The 23,024-nt window shown below is 34.6% G+C and overlaps 1 protein-coding gene across 2 annotated transcripts in view; it reads left to right on the forward strand.

Moving 5' to 3' along the window:
- KIFAP3 (kinesin associated protein 3) overlaps nucleotides 1-23,024 on the forward strand; it is a 145,700-nt gene that overhangs the window by 65,113 nt on the left and 57,563 nt on the right. For both annotated transcript variants that reach the window (XM_055323683.1, XM_055323682.1), the window contains exons 11-15: nucleotides 10,514-10,614; nucleotides 18,838-18,946; nucleotides 20,257-20,369; nucleotides 20,886-21,051; nucleotides 21,656-21,781. In XM_055323683.1, the coding sequence (XP_055179658.1) occupies nucleotides 10,514-10,614; nucleotides 18,838-18,946; nucleotides 20,257-20,369; nucleotides 20,886-21,051; nucleotides 21,656-21,781 (615 nt within the window). The remainder of the gene's footprint in view (nucleotides 1-10,513; nucleotides 10,615-18,837; nucleotides 18,947-20,256; nucleotides 20,370-20,885; nucleotides 21,052-21,655; nucleotides 21,782-23,024) is intronic.

Genomic DNA, 23,024 nt, shown 5'->3' on the forward strand with positions numbered 1-23,024 from the left:
ACTACTTTTTATATTCCACATATGAATGAAACCATATGTTTGTCCTTCTCTGATTGACTTACTTCACTCAGCATAATACCCTCCAGTTTCATCCACGTTGAAGCAAATGGTAGGTGTTCATCGTTTCTAATGGCTGAGTAATATTCCATTGTGTGTGTGTGTGTGTGTATGTATATATATCACATCTTCTTTATCCATTCATCTTTCAGTGGACCCCAAGGCTCCTTCCACAGTTTGGCTATTGTGGACATTGCTGCTATAAACATTGGGTTGGGGCAGCTCCAGTGGCTTAGTGGTTTAGCACCACCTTCAGCCCAGGGCGTGATCCTGGAGACCTGGGATCAAGTCCCACGTCGGGCTCTCTGCATGGAGCCTGCTTCTCCCTCTGCCTGTGTCTGTCTCTCTCTTTCTTTCTCTTTCTGTATCATAAATAGATGATAGATAGATAGATAGATAGATAGATAGATAGATAAAATCTTTTAAAAAATAAACATTGGGGTGCAGGTGTCCTGCCATTTCACTGCATCTGTATCTTTGGGGTAAATCCCCAGCAGTGCAATTGCTGGGTCCTAGGGCAGTTCTATTTTTAACTCTTTGAGGAACCTCCACATAGTTTTCCAGAGTGGCTGTACCAGCTCACATTCCCACCAACAGTGCAAGAGGGTTTCCCTTTCTCCACATCCTCTCCAACATTTGTTATTTCCTGTCTTATTAATTTTCACCATTCCAACTGGTGTGAGGTGGTATCTCATTGTGGTTTTGACTTGTATTTCGCTGATGGCAAGTGATACGGAGCATTTTCTCATGTGCTTGTGGGCCATGTGTTTGTCCTCTTTGGTGAAATTTCTGTTCATGTGAAAAGATAGATTTGATTTTAGATTAGCATACTGTTCTTTTAAGGTATTCAAAAACCCATATATGTACCCTTATGTTTATAGCAGCATTATTTACAATAGCCATGATATGGAAGAAGTCCAGGTATCCATCGATTGATGAGTGGATAAAAATGATGTGTATATATGTATACACACAGACACACATAATGGAGTATTATTCAGCCATAAAAAATGAAATCTTAACCATTTGCAACAAAATGGATATGACTCTAGAATATAATCCTAAGCAAAATAATTTAGTCAGAGAAAGGCAAATACTATATGATGTCACTTACATGTGGAATTTAAGAAACAAAACAAGCAAAAGGAAAAAAATAAGAAAGAGACACATCAAGAAACAGATTCTTAACTCAAGGAAACTGATGGTTACGGGGGGAGGGGTGGAGGGTTAAATAGGTGATGGGGATTAAGGAGGCATATGTTGTGATGAGCACAGGTGATAGATGGAATTGTTGAATCGCCACTATATTGTACACCTGAAACTAATATAACACTGCATATTAACTGGAATTAAAAACTTGAAAAATTCTGAAAAACCAAACCAACAAAAAAAGCCACACACACACACACACACACAAAAAAAAAAAAAAAAAAAAACAGACAAAATACTGAAATGTTGAATCCAGCATCACAAATTACCCTACCTAGGGATACTTCTTTAGTTCATTTATGAGCAGAGTAGAGAATATTTCCTTAAAAAACTGAGGAATTAGGAGTGTTACCTACAGAAGTTGCTAGCTTTTCAGCATTTGTAATAATAAAGATCAAACTCATACTCAATAAATATTCATCAGGTGCTTAACTTATATTAGGCACTTTCACATGTAATTTATGAATCTGTGTGCAAGTTAACTAAAAAAGTTAACTAGACCAGACATCTTTGTTTAGGTTGCCCTTTAATCACCAGAGGCACCAGCTCATTGATACAGATACAGCTGATTGCAACTAGTATGAGAGTTTGGTCCATAATTTAAATCTTGATTCAGATTTCTCTCTGTATAAGTTTTGATTCTTCTAAATTTGAAAGTTGTGAAGCATGGTAATTTGCATGGCTGGTTCTAAAGCTAATTTTATTGGTTATGGCCAGAAAATTAGGATTCCAGAGGTTCAGTAGCATATTGTCATGCCTTGTAATTCCACATGAATCATTTCTAAAAGACCTGAATTTTAGTCAGAGTATTGTTAGATGATATTCTCCTCACTGGAAGATAAATTAGGGTTTCTGAGGTGTTCTAAATGGATATAAATGCTTCTCCGTTCTGTGAGTAGACCCAGAATAGTTTTGAGAGTAAAAATGACACCTGATTCATCTTGATCTAGATTACATTAGGTAATCTAGGTTTCAGGGCATTTTCCAAGGCTGTAGAAAGATTTTATCAGCATGTAGTGAGTCAGACCAGGTCAAGAGTTAAGTGATAAATGTTTGATTTCTTCCGGTTAAGACAAGTCTGATTTCCCCTATTGTGGGAGATCACCAGCACAGATACTGTTGGACTCTAAACTTTGATCACTTAAAAATTAAGGGTTATTTACTTTGACCATTCTGTCATATGTCCTTAAAAGAAAATTTAAAAAGTTAAATTTTGAACACCTTTGAAATTCCTACCTGTTATTTTTCATTATAATTAATATGACTTAGTTTTTATTTTATCAAAAGCATCCTAAAATAAGAAATAAAATTTCTTTATTTTGTAAAGGGCATAGTATTTAGTAAATGCCTTTTTGACTTGTTTATTAAAAACTGGAAATTGTCAACATTAAATTTTTTCATATTAGGAGGTGTTTTCCATTTTTAAAAAGCTAGGTTAGGTTGTCTTTAAGATGATTTAAGAAACTTAAAGTAGACTTTTTAAAACAATTTTCATTTGGCCTGTTTATTACAAAACTGTTATGGAATTTCACACATCTGTTTCAGTAAGCAGCTCCTCATAGACTACTGCACTGTTTCTCAATTTTAATAGGCCTCATTTATCCTATAAATAAACCTACGTTTTCTTACCTGATCAAGTGAGCAAACAATAGGGGTCAGATGTGGCAAACGATTTAACAAAAAGCACATGTTTAGCCGTCAGGGTGAGGTAGAGTCATATCAAGATTGCTTGAAGTTATTAATGGCAGTAAAATTTATGCTTCCTCCTGTTTTCCCAATTAAATCAAGAAGCCTTTTTTCTTAGGATTCTTCTATCACCAGCTGGTTCCAATACTCTGTGTGTGAATATTGCCTGGGGTGTCTCCATTTCTACGTGGTAAAAGCTGACCAAAGCACATTAAGTCAGTGGTGTGGACCCGTAGGCTAGAAAGCAGTCATTATTAAGGGCTTTATTTCGGTCCCTATCATTTGTACCATAAATGTGCACATTTTGTAGGGTGTATTGTAAATAAGTTGTATGCCCTGGATGTAATAAAAGACTACTACAGACAAGGTAATACTTGAAAAATAAATTACATGGCTAAATGTACAGTTATACATACTGAAAATGGGTGAAAATGCATAATAGGTGTTGGATTTTAGAGTACTTAGTGAATACCTACTAATATAAGTGAACTATTGAGCTTAATGGTATAACTTGCAATTTCAGTTTTTTATAGTTTTTAAAGTAACTGAACACATAAATCATCCATGAAATACTGTATCACAAAATTGTTGTTACACTTGTTTTCATACTGATCACTGTAACCTATAAGTTCTGTAATTTTCACCCTTCAGCTCATGATTAAAAATTCTTGGTTTTTGTCGGTTCATCTCAAATCTTTCCTACATTTGACTACGAACAAATCTATTCTAATACAGGAGACTATCCAGCATAGTTGCAATCTTAAAAATTGATCTCTCCAAATTCATTTAAACTAAGGCTCTCATCATACTGGGCATATATCTTATCTTTTCATGGGGCCTTTGTGACTTCAAAGGGAGTTTTTTACTTTGAATGAAGACATGGAGTGCAGAAGAGAACGAGAATCTGGCTAATAATGTTGCCCATAACTTGTGTTCTCACTCTGTTTTTACAAAGTGTTGGGCTGGGTCTACTGCAGAAGCGGAAATTTGGCTTTGAGTTCTGGTGTTCAAACTCATATTTCTGCTTGACTGAACTGTGAACGGAAAATCCCAAGTGTCTTACAAAATTAGTAACTAACTGGTGTTTTTACTAATCACTTCAGAGATGAAAAACTGAAGACATTTTAAAATTCAAAACCCATCAGCATACGTTTGCCCTTTAATTGGCAGAAAATCGATCATGAGAGCAGTCCAGAGAACTGTTTTATTTTTTTCTCCTTCAGCTACTCCAGCTGAACTACAGCTGCAAATTTTTTTTTAAAAAGAGGGGGGAAAAAAAAACTTGAATGTATTTTATATGTGCAATAATTCCCACAAAATCAGTTACTGGAGTTAATGACCAGTTTGTTAAGGCATTAACTGCCCTCAGCTGGGAATGACCAATTTTGGGAGAATGGCTGCACAACTGCTAAGATAATTCAGTAACACTTTCAAATAATGATCCAGCTAATTAACGGTGAATTCCTGTGGAAATCCTATCGAAGTACTTATGACCCCTGCATTTAATAGCCAGTGAGTTCATCATGATTCATGTTTATTACCGTAAATACCAAAGGAATCATAATGACTAGGCCATTTTTTTCCACCCTGGCCTTATTACTTGAACAGATTTGACTAATCCACCTCCAGTCATTAAGGACCTAGTTCTCAAAATATTCAGTCTTTTCACTATGCTGCTCAAAAGTCACAGGGCCTTTGGTGCTATGCCAGCATCAGACTATTGGCAGCCTGTTTTTACTTGGGAATAATTGATGTCTGTAAGTCTTAAAGGAGCCCTTTTGAAATGCCTGCCATTTGTAGGATGTAGAGGAATCATAGCTGGTTAGCTGCAGTTTATGGTTCTTAGTCATGAATTCTTATGGGAAAATCATACCCCCAAGCCTCAAATTCATTTGGGATATACAAGACTTTTTTTGAAGTTTATTTTTTAAGAACTCAGATATCCTTTCTTCCAATGAATGAAGAAGATGATTAGTTTATAATGAAGGATAAGCTCTTAATTTTACTTGGATCATTTAATCTCTCTTAATGGCTGTTTATTGCTGTGTGATCTGCAAATTAGCCTTTAAGTAATAATAAATGTTGACTGCCAGAAAGCCATTACTTTTTGTGTGCAGCTGTGTTTAAAGAGATGAATTTAGGTTATTTCCAGACATCTTCCCACTCTAAGTAGGCACTTTTGTCCTAAAATACTTTGTCCTTTTGTTATAGCTCTCAGATATCTGCTAGATGCCATAAAGTTGTTATATACTGTATTTTCATGAAGCAACTAATCATTTATATAATTATTAATAATTTAATGAATAAGATACCTATGATATATACTATAATCTTCATTTATATATTGCAGTTCTTTAAAGTAGAAGGGAAATATGTGATTTGTAATAATAAGATATGAATTAGAATCATAAAGATTCTATGTGGGTAACAAGATCATTTATAGAATACATCTTTTTTCTGAACAAAAGGGCAAATAACATTTTCTATCTTTTTAAGTTCCCTCAATAAATGCAAAAAAAAGGAAGAAAATCAATTCTATAGGTATTTGTAAATCAATTGATTGGATTCTAGGGAATCTTTAACCGGACAAAATCCAGAAGACATATCAGCAACTTGTGTTAATGTTGACCTCTGAGTACAATATTGTAGTTCCTTAGATCTGTCATCCTTTCCCTTCACACATTCCTCAAGACCAAAAAAAAAAAAAAAAGATCTCTGGGTGTAATGTCAGTCATATTCCAGTTTCTTTTGTTCAGTTGTTCTTAGCCCAAGCAAGGGGGCAGGGGTGTGGGGGAAATATGGGACATGCTACTTAAATAAGTAATGTACCTCACTGTGAGATTTGTCTTCAGTGTCCTCAGACTTCTCTCTGTATCCTTTCACCTTCTTGGTAGCCGATCACCTCTAAAATTTCCTATTTTTTTTTAATTTTTATTTATTTATTTATGATAGTCACAGAGAGAGAGAGAGAGAGGCAGAGACACAGGCAGAGGGAGAACCAGGCTCCATGCACCGGGAGCCCGATGTGGGATTCGATCCCGGGTCTCCAGGATCGCGCCCTGGGCCAAAGGCAGGCGCTAAACCGCTGCGCCACCCAGGGATCCCTAAAATTTCCTATTTTAAGAGTGAAATTAAGTTCCATTACAGATACAGAAACATGGAAGACAGATGAGAGATTCGCAGTGCATTTGTGGTAGTGGTGGAGCGGGAACATGTACTGAATCTATACTTTGGTTATTTTATTTGGTTATTATATTTTGGTTATTTTATTTATTTATAATAAAACTTTCTCAAGTTTTATTTTTGTTAAGGAATTTAAAATAACCCTGTAAGAATGAGAGAATGGTGAAGGGTTCTTGTGAGATATGGGTCACTGAGGGAGTCTTGTAGTATAGGGTAACTCTCCTAAGCCTATATTTAGGAAATAGTAGAGCTTTTTAGAAAGGGACTGAGTAGGACAAGTGGCTCAGCCACAGGATCAGAATGTACCTGAACCCTGTCTAGCTTATCTTAGAGAAATCTCAGCTGCTTTTCAAAACTGCTTTTCCTCTTAACTGTGATCTAATTTTGAGACTGGAAAAACCCACTATATGTAGTAGGGGCACATGATAGTAGTGTCCTGTTGGTCAAATCAAAAAACATTCTTATTCACATAATTATAGTAAGGAATGATATTTACTGAATAGGTTTATTATTGTGTCAGTAAGATTCAGTATTAATTGCTTTACCAGGATTCTCTTAACTAATCCTACATAACAACTCTTTGAGTTAGGTACAGTTCTATCAATTTCATTGATTAAGAAACTGAAGTGTACACATACAAAGAAAGAAACTGAAGCACAGAGTTTAAATAACACTCACAGACTGTATAGCAAGTGAAAGAATCACAAATTGAACCCCAGCAGTCTGCCTCTCCAGACCCTGAGCTCTTAACTACAATGTTATACTACCTATTAACCACTCTACTCATCTTTTAAGCTTCTAAAAAGCACCTTGTTTTTCTCATAAAATCAAACACTGCTTGCTAACAGTTCTTGTCCAATTTAGTGAAAGTGAGTTTCAGAATTGCTAAAAATCTAGTTCCCAAAACTGCTGGGGGGATAATGCAATTTGTCCCTGTCAAGAACTTCTTTCATCCTTTAGAACTTACTGTATCTGGGCACAGGTCCTCCAATAAATAACTGATTGTTCTGCATTTTGTCTTTTTTCTTCCCCTCTTCTGCCACCTTCCTCCCTTTCCCAAGACTACCAGATCTTCCCAGGACTTCCCAGGACTTCCAGTCCCTTCTAATGTTATCTCCTTTCTGTACTGTGTCACTAAGGAATGATTTTGTACTCTTCTGCTGCCTCTTGGAAGACTTAATAGAAAGTCCACAAACAGGCTATGTAGTCACACCTGGATTTGAATCTGAAATTCACAGCAGTTTTTCCTTTTGAAGGAATATCATTGCTTGATGAATATCATTGCCTCATCTCCAAATTGAAGAGAATACCTATCTCTTCAGTTGCTAGAAGAATATGTAAGAAAATGTATGCTTACCATACAATAGGAACAATATCGCTGTTTGTTTAACCCTTTTTCTTTCTTCTTTTCTCAAAGAACTATGATTATAAAAAGATCATCTGTCCACAGTCTCTCAGGACAGCATGGTTTGCCTGTGACTTCTGTTTCCTCTCAGCCCTTTCGTTTTTTTTTAAATTTTTATTTATTTATGATAGTCACAGAGAGAGAAAGAGAGAGAGGCAGAGACACAGGCAGAGGGAGAAGCAGGCTCCATGCACCGGGAGCCCGATGTGGGACTCGACCCCGGGTCTCCAGGATCGCGCCCTGGGCCAAAGGCAGGCGCCAAACTGCTGCGCCACCCAGGGATCCCAGCCCTTTAGTTTTTGACATGCTGTGGGGCATGATAATTATTTTAGGTAAAGATTATGAGGGAAACAAATGATTATGGGAAACTTGGGAGATGTTCAGAGATTCTTTTTTTAATGGAGGATCATAGATTGAGAAGAATTAGGAAGGTATGGAGAACTGCAAGGAACTTTTACCTTTGGCCATGAGTACAAAGGGAGGAGAAAGAGAAAGCACCCAAGTACAGACTCAGGACTGGCTGCAGAATGATTCATTCTACTTCATCAAACTAGATATTTAGTTTTGGTGTGTTAAAAGGTAATGTAAGTTATTGTTACAGCTGAGATCTGTTTTTTTCATATGTTATTCATCTGGGTTTTAGAACTATAATTTTAAGACTCTTCTCCAGACCTCCTATTCTATTGCATATCCTTTGAGCTATCCTTTGGAAGCTATATATATGTGCGTATATACATGTATGTATATAAGGTAATACATATATTATCATTATATAAATTATATTATTATATATACATTATCATTAGTTTATTATGTTTTAGCCTCTGATTTTTTTTTAAGATTTTATTTATTCATGAGAGACACACACAGAGAGAGAGAGAGAGAGAGGCAGAGACACAGGCAGAGAGAGCAGCAGGCTCCATGCAGGGAGCTGGACGTGGGACTCGATCCCGGGTTTCCAGAATCACACCCTGGGCTGAAGGTGGCGCTAAACCGCTGAGCCACCTGGGCTGCCCAGCCTCTGATTTTTTAATGTAACATTACTCTTTTTTCCCCCAGCTTTACTGAGATTAATTAACATAAAACATTAGGATATAAGGATTTGATGTATGTATATATTCCAAAATAATTACCACAATAAGATTAGTTAACACATCCATCACCTTCCATTGTTACTCTGTGTGTGGGGCGGAGGTAAGAATCTTTAAGATTTACTCTTAATAACTTTCAAATTTGCAATATGGGAATGTTAAGTCATTATGCTGTTTAAATACTAAAAGTAAAATCAGTCAGCAGATATTTATTAGGAAACTTCTATATGGCCTACTAAGCCTTGAGAGAATACCAAAGTTCATGTCCTCTAAGAATTTCTAACCATCTTAAAGATATGCCTATTAGGGGCGCCTGGGTGACTCAGTTGGTTAAGGGTCTGCCCTTGGCTCAGGTTATGATACTTGGGGCGCTGGAATCAAGCACCATGTTGGGCTCTCTGCTCTGCAAGGAGTCTGCTTCTCCCTCTCTCTACTACCCCTTCCCCTCTCCCTGCAGCTCATGCATGCTCTCTCTTTCTCTCTCCCAAACAAATAAAATCTTTATTAAAAAAAAGATGCCTAATATATGAAAACTTCAATCAGAATCCAAAACAATTTTATATATTTTTATTTTTTTAATCTTTTTTTTAAGATTTTATTTACTTATTCATGAGAGAGAGAGAGAGAGAGAGAGAGAGAGAGAGAGAGGCAGAGACACAGGCAGAGGGAGAAGCAGGCTCCATGCAGGGAGCCTGATGTAGGACTCGATCACAGGACCCCAGGATCATGCCCTGGGCCAAGGCAGGTGGCAAACCGCCAAGCCACCCAGGGATCCCCAAAATGATTTAAAAAAAAACATTTAAGTATTTTAGTAATTTTATGGTATGATGGACACAAAGATAAAGTTAGAAAATGTATCCTCCATGTTAAAACATATTTAAAATCTTTATACACTATTTATCAATTAAATTCACTTACCTGCTTGATTTTTTTAAACTCTGGATATCTTCAAAGATTTCTCAGGATACTGTTTTTTGAATAAAACTTTATTTTGTTAGGGACACCTCAGAGGTTGAGCATCTGCTTTTGGCTCAGGTCGTGATCCTGGGGTCCTGGGATCGAGTCCCACATTGGGCTCCTGCGGGGAGCCTGCTTCTCCCTCTGCTTATGTCTCTGCCTCTCTCTGTCTCTCATGAATAAATAAATAAAATCTTTAAAGAACCTTTTTAGTTAAACCACTTCTCTAATTCTATTTCTGACTTGGAGTTCATAAATAGTTCCTTAAAATATGACCTACCTAAAAACAAGTAGAAGAATTGCATGATATATAAGAATCTCATTTTATTTTTCAGTATATATCATTTGCTGCTCTTCTCTCAGTTTCAAGGTGTATATGGCAAGAATCACCTGACCTCTGCAGTTCTGAGGCAGCCCTTAGAGTATGCTTAGTTCATAGCCCTTAACATTTTATAGTCATGTATTTTTTAATGTTACAAATACCTATTGCACTTTTTTATCATTTAGATTATTTTTCCAGCTTCTGATTCACAGGAATTAAATACTTTTGGCTTACTATTTTTCATATATTATTATTCTTAAGAACTGTGTTAATCACATATTTTGATGGAAGAGTAAGGGTGGGGAGGCCAGTAACCCAATCTATTTTATGGTAGGCAATAAAAATGATAAATTCATTGGTTTGTGGTTAATTATTTTTACAAACGTGCCTTGCAAAATACATATTATCTCTTGGATATTAGTGATATATCACAGACAGTATATTCCAAACATTAGGATTGAAATGGGGAACTCAGAATATTTTCTAAATCAGGAGTTTGTAATGATTTGATTCAGGAGTTTTTAATGTATTCATTTGAGTGGTTATACCAAGAAAATTCATTGTATCCATGATTTAATCATATCTTTGATTTCTTATGCCCAGGTAATGAAAACTACAAACAAATAGCAATGTGTGTTCTTTACCACATAAGCATGGATGACCGCTTTAAATCAATGTTTGCATACACTGACTGTATACCCCAGGTAAGTGGTTTCAGTGTTTTTTTTTAAGCATTAAAAAATTAGGTTATTTTTCACTTTGTTCTCTTGATTTTTCAGATACATTTTTCCTTTAAAAATTCCCCCTTAAAAGTAATATGAATTTGTGATAGAAAATTGGAAAGTACAGAACAGTATAAAAATGAAAATAACTGTCTGTTATCCCAGACCCAAAGATAAACATTTAATACTTTAGTATATTTCCTTCTGGATAGTTAAAAAAATAGTATATTGAGATTGTATGCTATATATTATTATATATTTATTTACTTTAGGTCATAATATATTCTCCCATGTCATTGAACAGCCTTCAAAAGCTGTTTCTGAGGGATGCCTGGGTGGCTCAGTGGTTGAGCATCTGCCTTTGACTCAGGGCATGATCCCAGGTGCAGGGATCAAGTCGCACATGGGCTCCCTGGGAGGAGCCTGCTTCTCTCTCTGCCCATGTCTCTGCCTCTCTTCTCTCTCATGAATGAATAAATAAATCTTTTAAAAAATAAATAAAATAAATTATTTCTGATAGTTGTATAATACTCTATTGCATAAATGTATCATGATTTTAAAATTGTTAAATTGTATATGTAATTTTTCCAGTTTATCACATAAAAATAGGTGTAAGCAATATATATAAACAAATGAAATAATGTGGAATAAATATCATAGTATGCAAATGTTTATCCACATCTCTGATTATTCTTTAAATTCCTAAAAGTAGAATTACTAAGTCAAAAGGTATGAATATTTGTGCATTTGACATATTATCTTCTAGGAAGGTATGTTTGTATTTAGGATTTCACTTTTTTCATTTATTTCATTTTAATTCCAGTATAGTTAATATAAAGTGCTATATCAGATGTAGAATAGTAATTCAACATTTCATAGATCACCCAGTGCTCATCACAAGTGCACTCCTTAATCCCCATCATCTATTTCACCAACCCCCCCCCCACACACACACGCACATACACACACACACACACACACACACATCCTCTGGTAACTATCAGTTCTCTATAATTAAGTGTCTATTGATTGGCTTATTTCTCTCTTTTTTTTCTTTTGCTCATTTGTTTCTTAAATTCCACATGAGTGAAATTATATGGTATTTGTCTTTTTTTGACTGAATTATTTTACCTAGCATTTATACTCTCAAGCTCTATCCATGTCATTGCAAATGGCAAGATTTCATTCTTTTTGACTAATACTCCATCATTTATATATGATGTATATACATAAATATACACACACACACACATATATATATATATTACACACATCTACACACCATATCTTTTTTATCCATTCATCTGTTGATGGACACTTGAGCTGTTTCCTAGCATTTCACTTTTAACAATATTTTTAACAACACTGGCTAGTACCATTTCTCTAAAAATGGAGTGTTTTTATTTCTTTTTATTTGTATTCCCATGCATATTGGTGAGGTCAAACATTTATTTGTATGTTTATTATCCACATTACTTATAAATTACTTATTCATGTATTTTACCAATTTTTCCATTGACATGTTGGTTTTTAGGTTTAATAAATGAGATCTATATATGAAATAACTGTTTTATTTCTTTGTGATATAATAAATAGTTCCTAACTTTAACTTTTCATTTTATTTATGCTCAATTATTTTAAATGCTTTGCATTCTCTGATGGGAAAATGCTTTATCAAAATTCTTTTACCTTTATAGTACCATTCTTAAAAAAGATTTTGTTATGACTGAGTTGCTTGATATATTTCATATGTTAGACCTCTTTGTCTTGGAGGAGTTTAGTGATTTTTTTTTACATGGATTATGTTGTAAGGGTAGAGATTCTATACATATATACATTTTACTCTTAGGGAATTTATAGTCACAGAATCACTATTGTGCCATCAATTTTTATTAAACTGAGCTCCACTAACTTGAATATGTGATGTTTGGACCCCTGGTTGGTCTGGTTTTTAATATTACATTATTTTTAATAAAATGGTTTTCTAAAATAAAAGCAAAATTGCAAGATGTAAACAATAAAAATGCCACTTTAAAAAAACAATAAATAGTAAGTCACACTTACTAAAGTAATTCCTCTTAAGACTCTCACTAGACAATTCTAGTCTAAAGTAAGTTACTGAATGTATATTACTTGGAAGATAATTAAGATAAATTAGTGAGATGGTTCTAAAATTAAGTTTACTATTCCAGAATTTTATACTTTATCTACATGCATTTGGAAAACTGATAAACTCTCAAGGGTAATTTCTTATCCTTTTATATCAATAGGATAAACTAATTATGTTTATAGGAAATAGACATTCTTCAAAGAATCTACGGCATATCTTATCTAACAAGGCAAGACTTCTTATAGAGATAACACATGTCAGACTCTAGCCAATGCAAAGTGTAATCAAACTCTTTGTCAAACAAGTTTTCAATAAAAGAGTAGCCATGTCAAAGGGAGATTACAGGTGATTTACTACAGTCTCACTCCATATGTTCCAAGGGTTTCTGCTTTGCAGTTTCAAAGGGTGTTCCTTTTCTAATCCCATTTAGTGTCAGAACTTCATTGACTACAGGATATGAATTGGAAAGCAGCCAAAAAAGAACAATATTCTTGTCTAGATTGACTATTTTTACCCAGATTAGATTTTAAAGAAAATAACAGTAAATAAAAAAAAAGAAATAAATGTAAAATAAAAAGGTACAGAAAACTTATTTTGTTGAATCTTCCATTTGGAGTTGTCCTCTTTTACAATGTATAATCCCAAATGTGAGACATACAACTTTATTTTAAATAAAGAAGTGGAGGGACAGCTGGGTGGCTCAGTGGTTGAGCATCTGCCTTTGGCTCATGGGATTGAGTCCTATATTGGGCTCCCTACAGAAAGCCTGCTTCTCCCTCTGCCTGTGTCTCTGCCTCTCTCTCTGTGTGTGTGTGTGTCTCTCATGAATAAATAAATAAAATCTTTAAAAAAAAATAAAAAAGGAAGTGGAAATAAGAGCCTAATGTTTAGGTCATTTCTACTACATTATTATTGCAGTTGAAACATTGTATGGGGATCCCTGGGTGGCGCAGTGGTTTGGCGCCTGCCTTTGGCCCAGGGCGCGATCCTGGAGACCTGGGATCGAATCCCACGTCGGGCTCCCGGTGCATGGAGCCTGCTTCTCCCTCTGCCTGTGTCTCTGCCTCTCTCTCTCTCTCTCTGTGACTATCAAAAAGAAATAAAAATTAAAAAAAAAAGAAAACATTGTATGTAGAAAATTCTCCCGTATCTTTTCAAGAACAATATTTGTGCATGTTTTCTTGATGATTTTCTAACGTCAAACATTTCTGCAATGGGGGATTTCAGAACATTTATGAACTACATTTCATGAATAAAATCTTCCAAAACTCAATTAGTAGTCAACATTCTCTTATTTTTTTATAAAAATTAAACCCTTATAGGAATAGTGAGGTGATGTTACCAAATTACATCATAAACATCCTGAAGCTTTTTAGTATGAGGCCATATTTTGAGAAACCAAATGATATTTTTGAATATATTTGGTCCTAAAATGCTATCCATCCTATAACTTGTACTTGCTAGGGCTCAGTTTTGACATATTTAGGGAAAACTTGACATGACTTGATTGCCACCCAGTACCAAATTCATTATAGAATAACAGAATTGCAGAAAGGAAATCTGGGATTAAATTGCAATTTCCAAGCTTCCTTCTCAAGTTAAAAAGATACTCCTTTCCTACTCAAATTAATGTTTTTAAAAGTAGCAAAGCTTTAAACTATTTGTTGAGACACCAGCTGGCTCAATCAGTAGGTGTGTGACTCTTGATCTCAGGGTTGTGAGTTCAAGCCCCACAATGGGTGTGGAGATAACTTAAAAATGCAATCTTGGGACTCCTGGGTAGCTTGGTTAAGTGTCCAACTGTTGGTTTCAACTCAGGTCATGATCTCAGGGTCCTGGGATTGAGCCCCACCTCAGGCTACCAGACTCAGCAGTGAGTATACTTGAGGATTCTCTCTCTCTCTCTCTCTCTCTCTCTCTCTCTCTCTCTCTCTCACTTTTTCGCTCTGTCTCTTTCTCTTTCTCTCTCTCTCTTCTCTTCCTCTCCCCCTCTCCCTCTTCCTCTTTCCCTCTCTCTGCCTTTCTCCCTGCTTATGCTTTCTCGTTCTCTCTTGGTCTTTCTCTAAAATAAATAAATAAACCTTTAAAAAAATAAAAATAAAAGATCTTAAAAAATAACCCAAACTCTGAGACAGCAATTGATGAACCTACTTCTTAAATAAAGCTGTATCTGATGTTTGGGATCTTAGAGTTAATTTAGTACTTGGTTATCTTTGAAATTATGCACCTTAATTTTTGTTTAGTAAAGACTGTCAAATCAATAAAATAACTTTTTGAAAGTTATGGTTCAGTAGTTATCCATATTCATTTCAATGACAAAAAATGTGGAATATGGTCATATTCTTTAATTACATTAGGCATTTATGTAAAGGAGCTTTATAAACCATAAAACACCATACAAAAGCAAGGTACTGTTAGTAAAATATCAAATGATTCACTTTATTTTGGATCCATTCATAGTCCAGTTTAAATACTACCTTTCTTATATGTGTTTTATAAGATATATCTATAAATTATTTAAAACTCAGAGTAGGTGATTATATGTTCAATATGCCTCATAATCTCTCCCAGTATTATATTGCTCTTTTTCTTTTGTACTTTAGTACCTCTAATTATCCATTATATTCTAATTTTTTCCCCATCACCATTCTGCAAAATTTGGGGTCCAGGGCAAGTCTGACTTTATATATGATCTTAATGGTCTCAGTGGGTGAATTGTTACAGGTAAGCAAACTTGGGGATAACCAGGAGTTAATAGTTGTATTGTAATAATAGTTAAAAGCACACATTAACAGTTCATTGTTATTTAGACCTCTAAGATGCACGTTTTGTTTAAATAGGTGTAAATGCCATCCAGATGCTTTTAAAAATATTTATTGGTATTAGAATGGCCAATCAAAGTACATGTTTAGGTAATGATGTCATGGTGTTATTTAATATTTTACCCCAGAACAGTATGTAAGAATCATAGTGATCCACATGTTTTCCACCACAGTTGTCCTATTTGGCCCCTCTTTGATCTACATGCTTCTTTTTAGCTGAATGCTGGTAAACGTCCTTTCTGACAGCCCCCTTTGCTCCTGCCTGCCATTATCTGCTGAAGTTCAGAAACCAGAGCATCACTTCAAACAGCAGAGTTAGGGAGTAGCCAGTCAGAAGAGATTCCTGAGGCATGCAAAGTTCTGCCATAATCATTCAAAGATGTTTGGGTAGGGGGATGGGGGCAGTAGAGGTGTATGTGAATACAGAGAGCTGTGGGGGTTGGCCTCTGGTCACTGGTAAATAAGTGAAGTCAGGTGCCAGAGAGTCTAGACACAGTGATTTCAGTCATGGGTCTTTGGTATCTGATACTCAATATGGGACTTGTCTGATTGAACACTATTGCCTCTTCATTGCACAGGCTGAAGCCCTTTTAGTGCTTTCCTGTTAGATTAGTAAAAGATGACAATGGACATAGTTAAAACAGAACAAATCTAGTTTTAATATTTCCTAGTTGTCAGCAATTACACTTACTTTTGAAGTGCCATGGGTAGCAACCAAATTAGAGACATAATGTTGTGCATGGAGTTTGAACAAAACTATTTAAAATGTGAATGCTTTAATTAAAATTGAAGTGTTTCCCTTTCCTATTATGAAAAACTAATTCTATATCATGATACATTTCAGTCACATTTAGTCCTAATTTCTCTTGATATGGTGGTGGTGGCGGGGGGGGGTGATATTTGGATAAGATTTCAAACTGCATTATTTTTTAAAAATCTAGCTCCTGATTACTTTACAAGATTTAACATGAAAATTACCAAAAACAAAACCCCTCAGCTTCTAAACAGATCACCTCTAACCCCATCTGTAAGGGCAATTTTCATAGCTACAAGACTGATTTCAAGTCAATAACAACAGATATTTTGCTTTGATGAAATAAGAGATTTTTGTTATTGTAAAGAAATTTCTTGCATAAATACAAGTCTGGAAGAAATCTATAGAAATTAATAACATTAATTAGAGGATTGTCACCTACATTTTTATTACTTAATAATTTACTTTTAATCGATAGTTAATAAATAGGTAGCAAAATTAGTTAAATGTGTATCTAATAGATTAAGATTATTTTAATTTTGCTATAGAATATATTTATTCTGTAATATTATTGAGGGTTAATGATTTTTTATATAAAATTCCATTTGTAGCAACACTTGTGGTTAAAGAGTTGCTCTCTGGAAAAAGGCATAATACATTGCCAACTATTCACCTGCTATAGTATTTTATAATTTTCAGCATATAGTATATATAAAAAAGTATAATATTGTTAGAATTATACCTACCTAAGTATAATTTTTTGAGCAATTGTAGGTAGATCTATGTTTTTATTTTTTTAAGAAATAAGGAAGGAAGGAGAGAGAAACTCTAGAAGACTCTGAGCTGAGCACAGAGCTTGAGGTAGGGCCCGATATCATGACCCTGAGATCAGTGCCTCAGCTGAAAACAAGAGTCAGACATTTAACCGACTGTACCACCCAGGCCCTCTGGATCTGTGTTTTTAATTTTGGTTTCCAGTTCATTGCTAGCACATGGAAATACAATTGATTATTGTGTGTTATATACATCCTTTTTGAAACTTAAAAGTTATCTGAAACTAATATAGAGAATAGTTAAACAAGATTTAACAGAATAGGGTCTTACCAGTCAACAAATAGTTATTATTCACTTACTATATATAAGGCATTGTGCTGGATTCATAAAGTCAAGTTAATCTAAAAAGGTATTGCTCTGAGACAAGACCTAAGGAAATGCTTAGGTGATAAGTTGTAGGATTGACTTCCCTATGTATTAGCAATTTGACTTAGAGAAAAATGTCTTTCCATAATGTACACTAGTTAATCTGATTTACCAATAATAGAAGACTAGCTTCTCAAAACTACAGCATAAGGTTTGTTCATTTCTCCTTTATTATAGCAACTATCTCATTATGACAAATCTAGATTACTGATGGATGGCTTCAGTAGCCTGCCTTTTCTTAGATGTCTACTTTTCTGTTTGCTGCTTTTCAGACCCACCTTTTCTTTCTCTTCTTAATAGAGTTCTTTTCTAATTTTATACCAATGTCCAAATGATTGGATCCAGCCTACAACTTCAGGCATCAACCATATATGACAATTCCTAAATATCCAATGCAAACATTTCTTTTAAATTCAGAGTTGCATTTATTACTTTTACTATCTGAAGCAGACTGTCACATAGGCAGCCTATTAAACTCAACATATCTAAAACTATCTTCCCTTTAAGGTTTTACTATAGTTTCTCTTGTTTGGTAAGTGTTAGCACCACCATCCATGTTGTTGCTCAGTACAGAAACCAGGTAGTCATCTTTGATCCTCCCTTTCCCGTAACCCCAACATCTAGTCAGTTATTAAATCCCATTTTGATTCTTGTTCCTAATATTTCTCTAATCCAGCCTTTTATCTCTATCCCTACAGCCCCACCTAGCACAAGTAGTCATCATCTTACCTGGATTTTCTTCTAGCCTCTTAGATGGTTTTTCCACATATTCTGTTTTAGTCTGTTTTCCACATGAGCCAGATCATTTTGAAATACAAATCTTATCCTGACTTTTTACTTATTTAGAAGCCTTTAATGGCTTTCCATTATCCTTATAATGAAGCTCCACATCTTTAACATGTACTTCAAGATCCTGCATGATCTGGCTTTTATTTTCTTATCTCTGAACAGTTTCACTCACTGTAAGCATCTTGCCTTCCGTTTTTCCTTACCTTGTAACCTGTGTACAAGCTATTTTCTTTACTCAAATGCTCTATTTCTACACAATATTTTAAATTCCTTAAATGCTAAGGCTGTATCTAATATTCCTTTTGTATTCTCTACTGTACTTGGTAGTTTGTATTTAATACCGAGCATCTCGTAGTTCATTAACCATTTATTCATTTAGTTAGGCAGTAGTGACAGCCTACAACTTCTGTGTGTTGAAATATAATTGTATTATATTATTCTCAACATATAATCTAAGATAATACATTGTAATAAAATACTCCTGGTGTTTTTGGTTTTTTGAATAAAACATTTCCTCTGCTTTTTGCTAGTTAATGAAGATGCTATTTGAGTGTTCAGATGAACGAATTGACTTGGAACTCATTTCTTTCTGCATTAATCTTGCTGCTAACAAAAGGAATGTACAGCTTATCTGTGAAGGTTAGTGCCTTTGAGCTCCAGAGATAGCTTTTATCATACAGCAACTGGCAAATGATAGAAAATAAATGATTAGGAAGTAAGAATTATAGTAGCTACGTAGATCCTATTTTTAAGTAGTTTTAAAATTATAGCTCTAATCCTTAAAGGTCAAATAGATTCAGAATAAATACTCTTATATCGTGAGTAGAAACACCCTTTAGTAACATTTTATAAACCAGGGTTTAGTTGTCCTTAATTGATATTTGATTTTTAAAAACATTTCTAGATGAAACAAAACTTTCTATTTGCAAAACAATCTGTTACAGCATAAGATAATACAATAGAAATATATTAGGTATTTGTTTCTATAATACCTACATATAGCTTTTCATGCATTATGATATTTCAGAGTCTGCTCCATCGTTTTTTATTTGAAAAGTATACATTTTTGTCTTAAAGAAAAAAGGACAAATGAGCAATAGGAAAAAAATAAAATCTTTACTCATGCTATCCAGAGTTATGATAGGTAAAATTTTGGTGCAATGCTTCTGTATATTTTTAAACTAAAATGGAATTTTTGTATCTATATATGGTGACCTTTTTTTTAAGTTAGTAATACCTTGAATCTCATTCCATGTGATTAAATACTTTTATAAGACATAATTGCTAATAGCTGCAAAATAATCCATGAAGGGATTTTCTAGAATTTATTCAGCTATTTTGGATATTTAGTTTGTTGCCACTTCTTTTCTATAATAAACCATGCTGCAGTAATTTTCCACTCTCTGAAACTTTTAAAATTTCAATTTTTATTTTCTTAGGATAAATTCCTAGAAGTACAACTTTTCTGGGTCAAAAAGTATTTATATTTTTTAAAATTTGTCGTGCCTATTCCATACACAGAAGAGCACATACTATGTAATTCTATTTATGTGAAATTCTAGGACAGGTAAAACTAATCTATGTTTGAAAAGAAGAAAGAAAAGGAAAACAAGAGGAGGAAGAGAAAAAGGAAAAGCGTTCACATTTGGGGAAGAGAATTGACTGAGAAAGGGGCATTTTCTGTAGTGGATGGAAATATTCTATACCTTAATATGGGTATGAATTATACAGGGGCATAGATTTCTCGAAATTAACCTGTTATACATGGTTATGAATTACCCACAGGCATAAATTTATCAAAATTAATCTTTGTACACTTCATATTGATGCATTTTACCAAGTGTAAATGTTTTTTTTTTGAGAACTATAAACAAGAACAAAAAATCATTAAACTTAAATGAACTTTAATTCTATTGGAAGAGTTTTCTATTTTTTTTTTTTTTTTGTAGGAAATGGTCTGAAAATGCTCATGAAAAGAGCTCTGAAGTTCAAGGATCCATTGCTGATGAAAATGATTAGGAACATTTCCCAGCATGATGGACCAACTAAAAATTTATTTATTGTAAGTAGTTTATTTCTTTTTGTCTAATAGTAGCCTGAGAATTCAAGCTTTAAAGTGCTACATTTGGAAATAAAACTATAACTGAGCTCTTACCAAATATTAACTCATGACCCAAGTTGGTTCTTTTGTTATTAACTTCCTTGTAAGTTTAGCTTCTAGAAATCCCAACCTAAGTTTTAAAGTTGTTTTTGTTCAATGATCCCTACCCCTAACCCTTCCATCCTCATGCCAATTTTATTGCCTTTTAAACCAGTGGCTTCTGGGGTACCTGGCTGGCTCAGTTGGAAAAGCATGTGACTCTTGATCTCAGAGCTGTGAGTTAGAACCCCATGTTGGGTATAGAGATTACTAAAAAATAAACTTTAAATCAATGGCTCCTATAGCAATTTGGTTTAAGTTTATTAAAACAAAGAGAATCATATTTGATACTTATTTTTTCTTCTTATGGTTTACATTATAAGGTTGGTTCTTCAGAAATCATATTTTAAATTTGTATTAAATTTCTGTTTTATTTAGGATTATGTTGGAGACCTTGCAGCCCAGATCTCTAATGATGAGGAAGAGGAATTTGTGATTGAATGTTTGGGAACCCTTGCAAATTTGACCATTCCAGACTTAGACTGGGAATTGGTTCTTAAGGAGTACAAGTTAGTTCCATACCTCAAGGATAAACTAAAACCAGGTCTGTGCAAAGTATTCCCCCTTTTGCATAATCATTAAGTTATTCCTTTCTGTTGTGAATAAGGTTGTCAGAGCAGTATTTTGTGACTAATATTGGGTAACACATTTTCTTCCCACACCTTGAGTTTCAGCTCTAGTTCTAGTTTCTTTCTAGAAAGATGGTCACTAGGTCTTCTTTTATGTGTATGTACTCTTATTCCAGCAATATGTTTTCTTAATATTAGTTTCCCTTCCCTATCCTGCTTATTTTTTATTCTGTCTTAAATTACCGAATACCATTTCTCTATAAAAATGCATACACATGCACACCAAAAGTCTTTGAGCCATTCAAATGAGACTTCTGTTTTCTGTGTTTACATTGTCATTCATTTATATTTTCAGAGGTATATTTTCACTTCTCTTCTGTCCTCCCCCACCACTATGAACTGTCTTCACTGAGCTTAGAAATGCGGAAAAAAGGACATATTTATAAGCATGTTAAGTAAGAATGAAGAACTGACTTAATAGCTTACAGCATCTTTTCTGTGCATTAAAGTTTTGGTAATATAAATGGATTTGGATCAGGAAAATTCAAAGAAAACTTTCTGTGGTTTTGACTTTACTAGGTGCTGCAGAAGATGACCTTGTTTTAGAAGTGGTTATAATGATTGGAACAGTATCTATGGATGACTCTTGTGCTGCATTGCTAGCCAAATCTGGAATAATCCCTGCACTTATTGAATTGCTAAATGGTAAATTATAATTTATCTTTATTTTTATGTAATATATAAACAGAATATTAGTTTACAGTTTTAAATGTAAAAGATCTGTAATCATGAAATACTAATATTCTAGCTTTTCTTTTTTTTTTTTAATTTTTTATTTATTTATGATAGTCACAGAGAGAGAGAGAGGCAGAGACACAGGCAGAGGGAGAAGCAGGCTCCATGCACCGGAAGCCCAATGTGGGATTCGATCCCGGGTCTCCAGGATCGCGCCCTGGGCCAAAGGCAGGCGCCAAACCACTGCGCCACCCAGGGATCCCATATTCTAGCTTTTCTTCTGTTGAGCTTTGTGTTGATTGAATCAGATTGCCTATCTTGTGCAAACGCTTTTTTTGATATCTTGATTTCAAGCTTCATTTGGAAGCTCATCCTAAGCATCCTATTCCTTCCTAAGTCTAGTACTGTCCTCTGAATTTTCTGTAATGAAGAAAATGTTCTCTATTTTCTCTGTCCATGCATGTGGCTGTTGAGTACTTGAAATGGGACTATTGGGAATGAGAATCTGAATTTTGTATTTAATTTTAATTTAATTAGCCTTAGTGGCTATAGTTACAGTACAGTTACAGGCCTGGATAGAGTTTTTCTCTGACTTTTATATTGCTATTGAGGGGCCAGGATTCATTATTTTCCACATTGCATGCAAAATCTATCTGGATCTAATGTTACTCTATTAGCATCAAGTTCTCTAGAACTTTGTGTTAGTGTACTTAGGCTACCATAACAAAATACCGTAGGTTGGGTGGCCTAAACCAAAAAATGTATATTTTCTCATAGTTCTGGAGGCTGAGAAGTTCAAGATCAAAGTGTCAGCCAGTTTGGTTTCTCATGGGGCCTTTTTTCCTGGCTTCCAGAAGGCCACTTTCTTAATGTGTCATCACATCCCCACAGGGCAGAGAGTACAAACAAGTGAACTTAAGCACAAGCACAACACTCTGGTATCTCTTCTTATAGGGATACTTATCCTATTAGGTCAGGACTCCACCCTTATGACCTCATTTGACCTTAATTACTTCCTTATAGACCTGTCTCCAGATTAGTCTCACATTTGGGTTAGGGATTGATTGATTGAGTGATTGATTGATTGATTTTATTGTTAAAGATTTTATTATTTATTCATGAGAGACACAGAGAGAGAGAGGCACAGACTTAAGACAGAGGGAGAAGCAGGCTTCCTGCAGGGAGCCCGGTGAGGAACTCAATCCCAGGACCC

The sequence above is a fragment of the Nyctereutes procyonoides genome, unplaced genomic scaffold (assembly GCF_905146905.1).
Source record: "Nyctereutes procyonoides isolate TBG_1078 unplaced genomic scaffold, NYPRO_anot_genome, whole genome shotgun sequence".
Taxonomy (NCBI): Eukaryota; Metazoa; Chordata; class Mammalia; order Carnivora; family Canidae; genus Nyctereutes; species Nyctereutes procyonoides.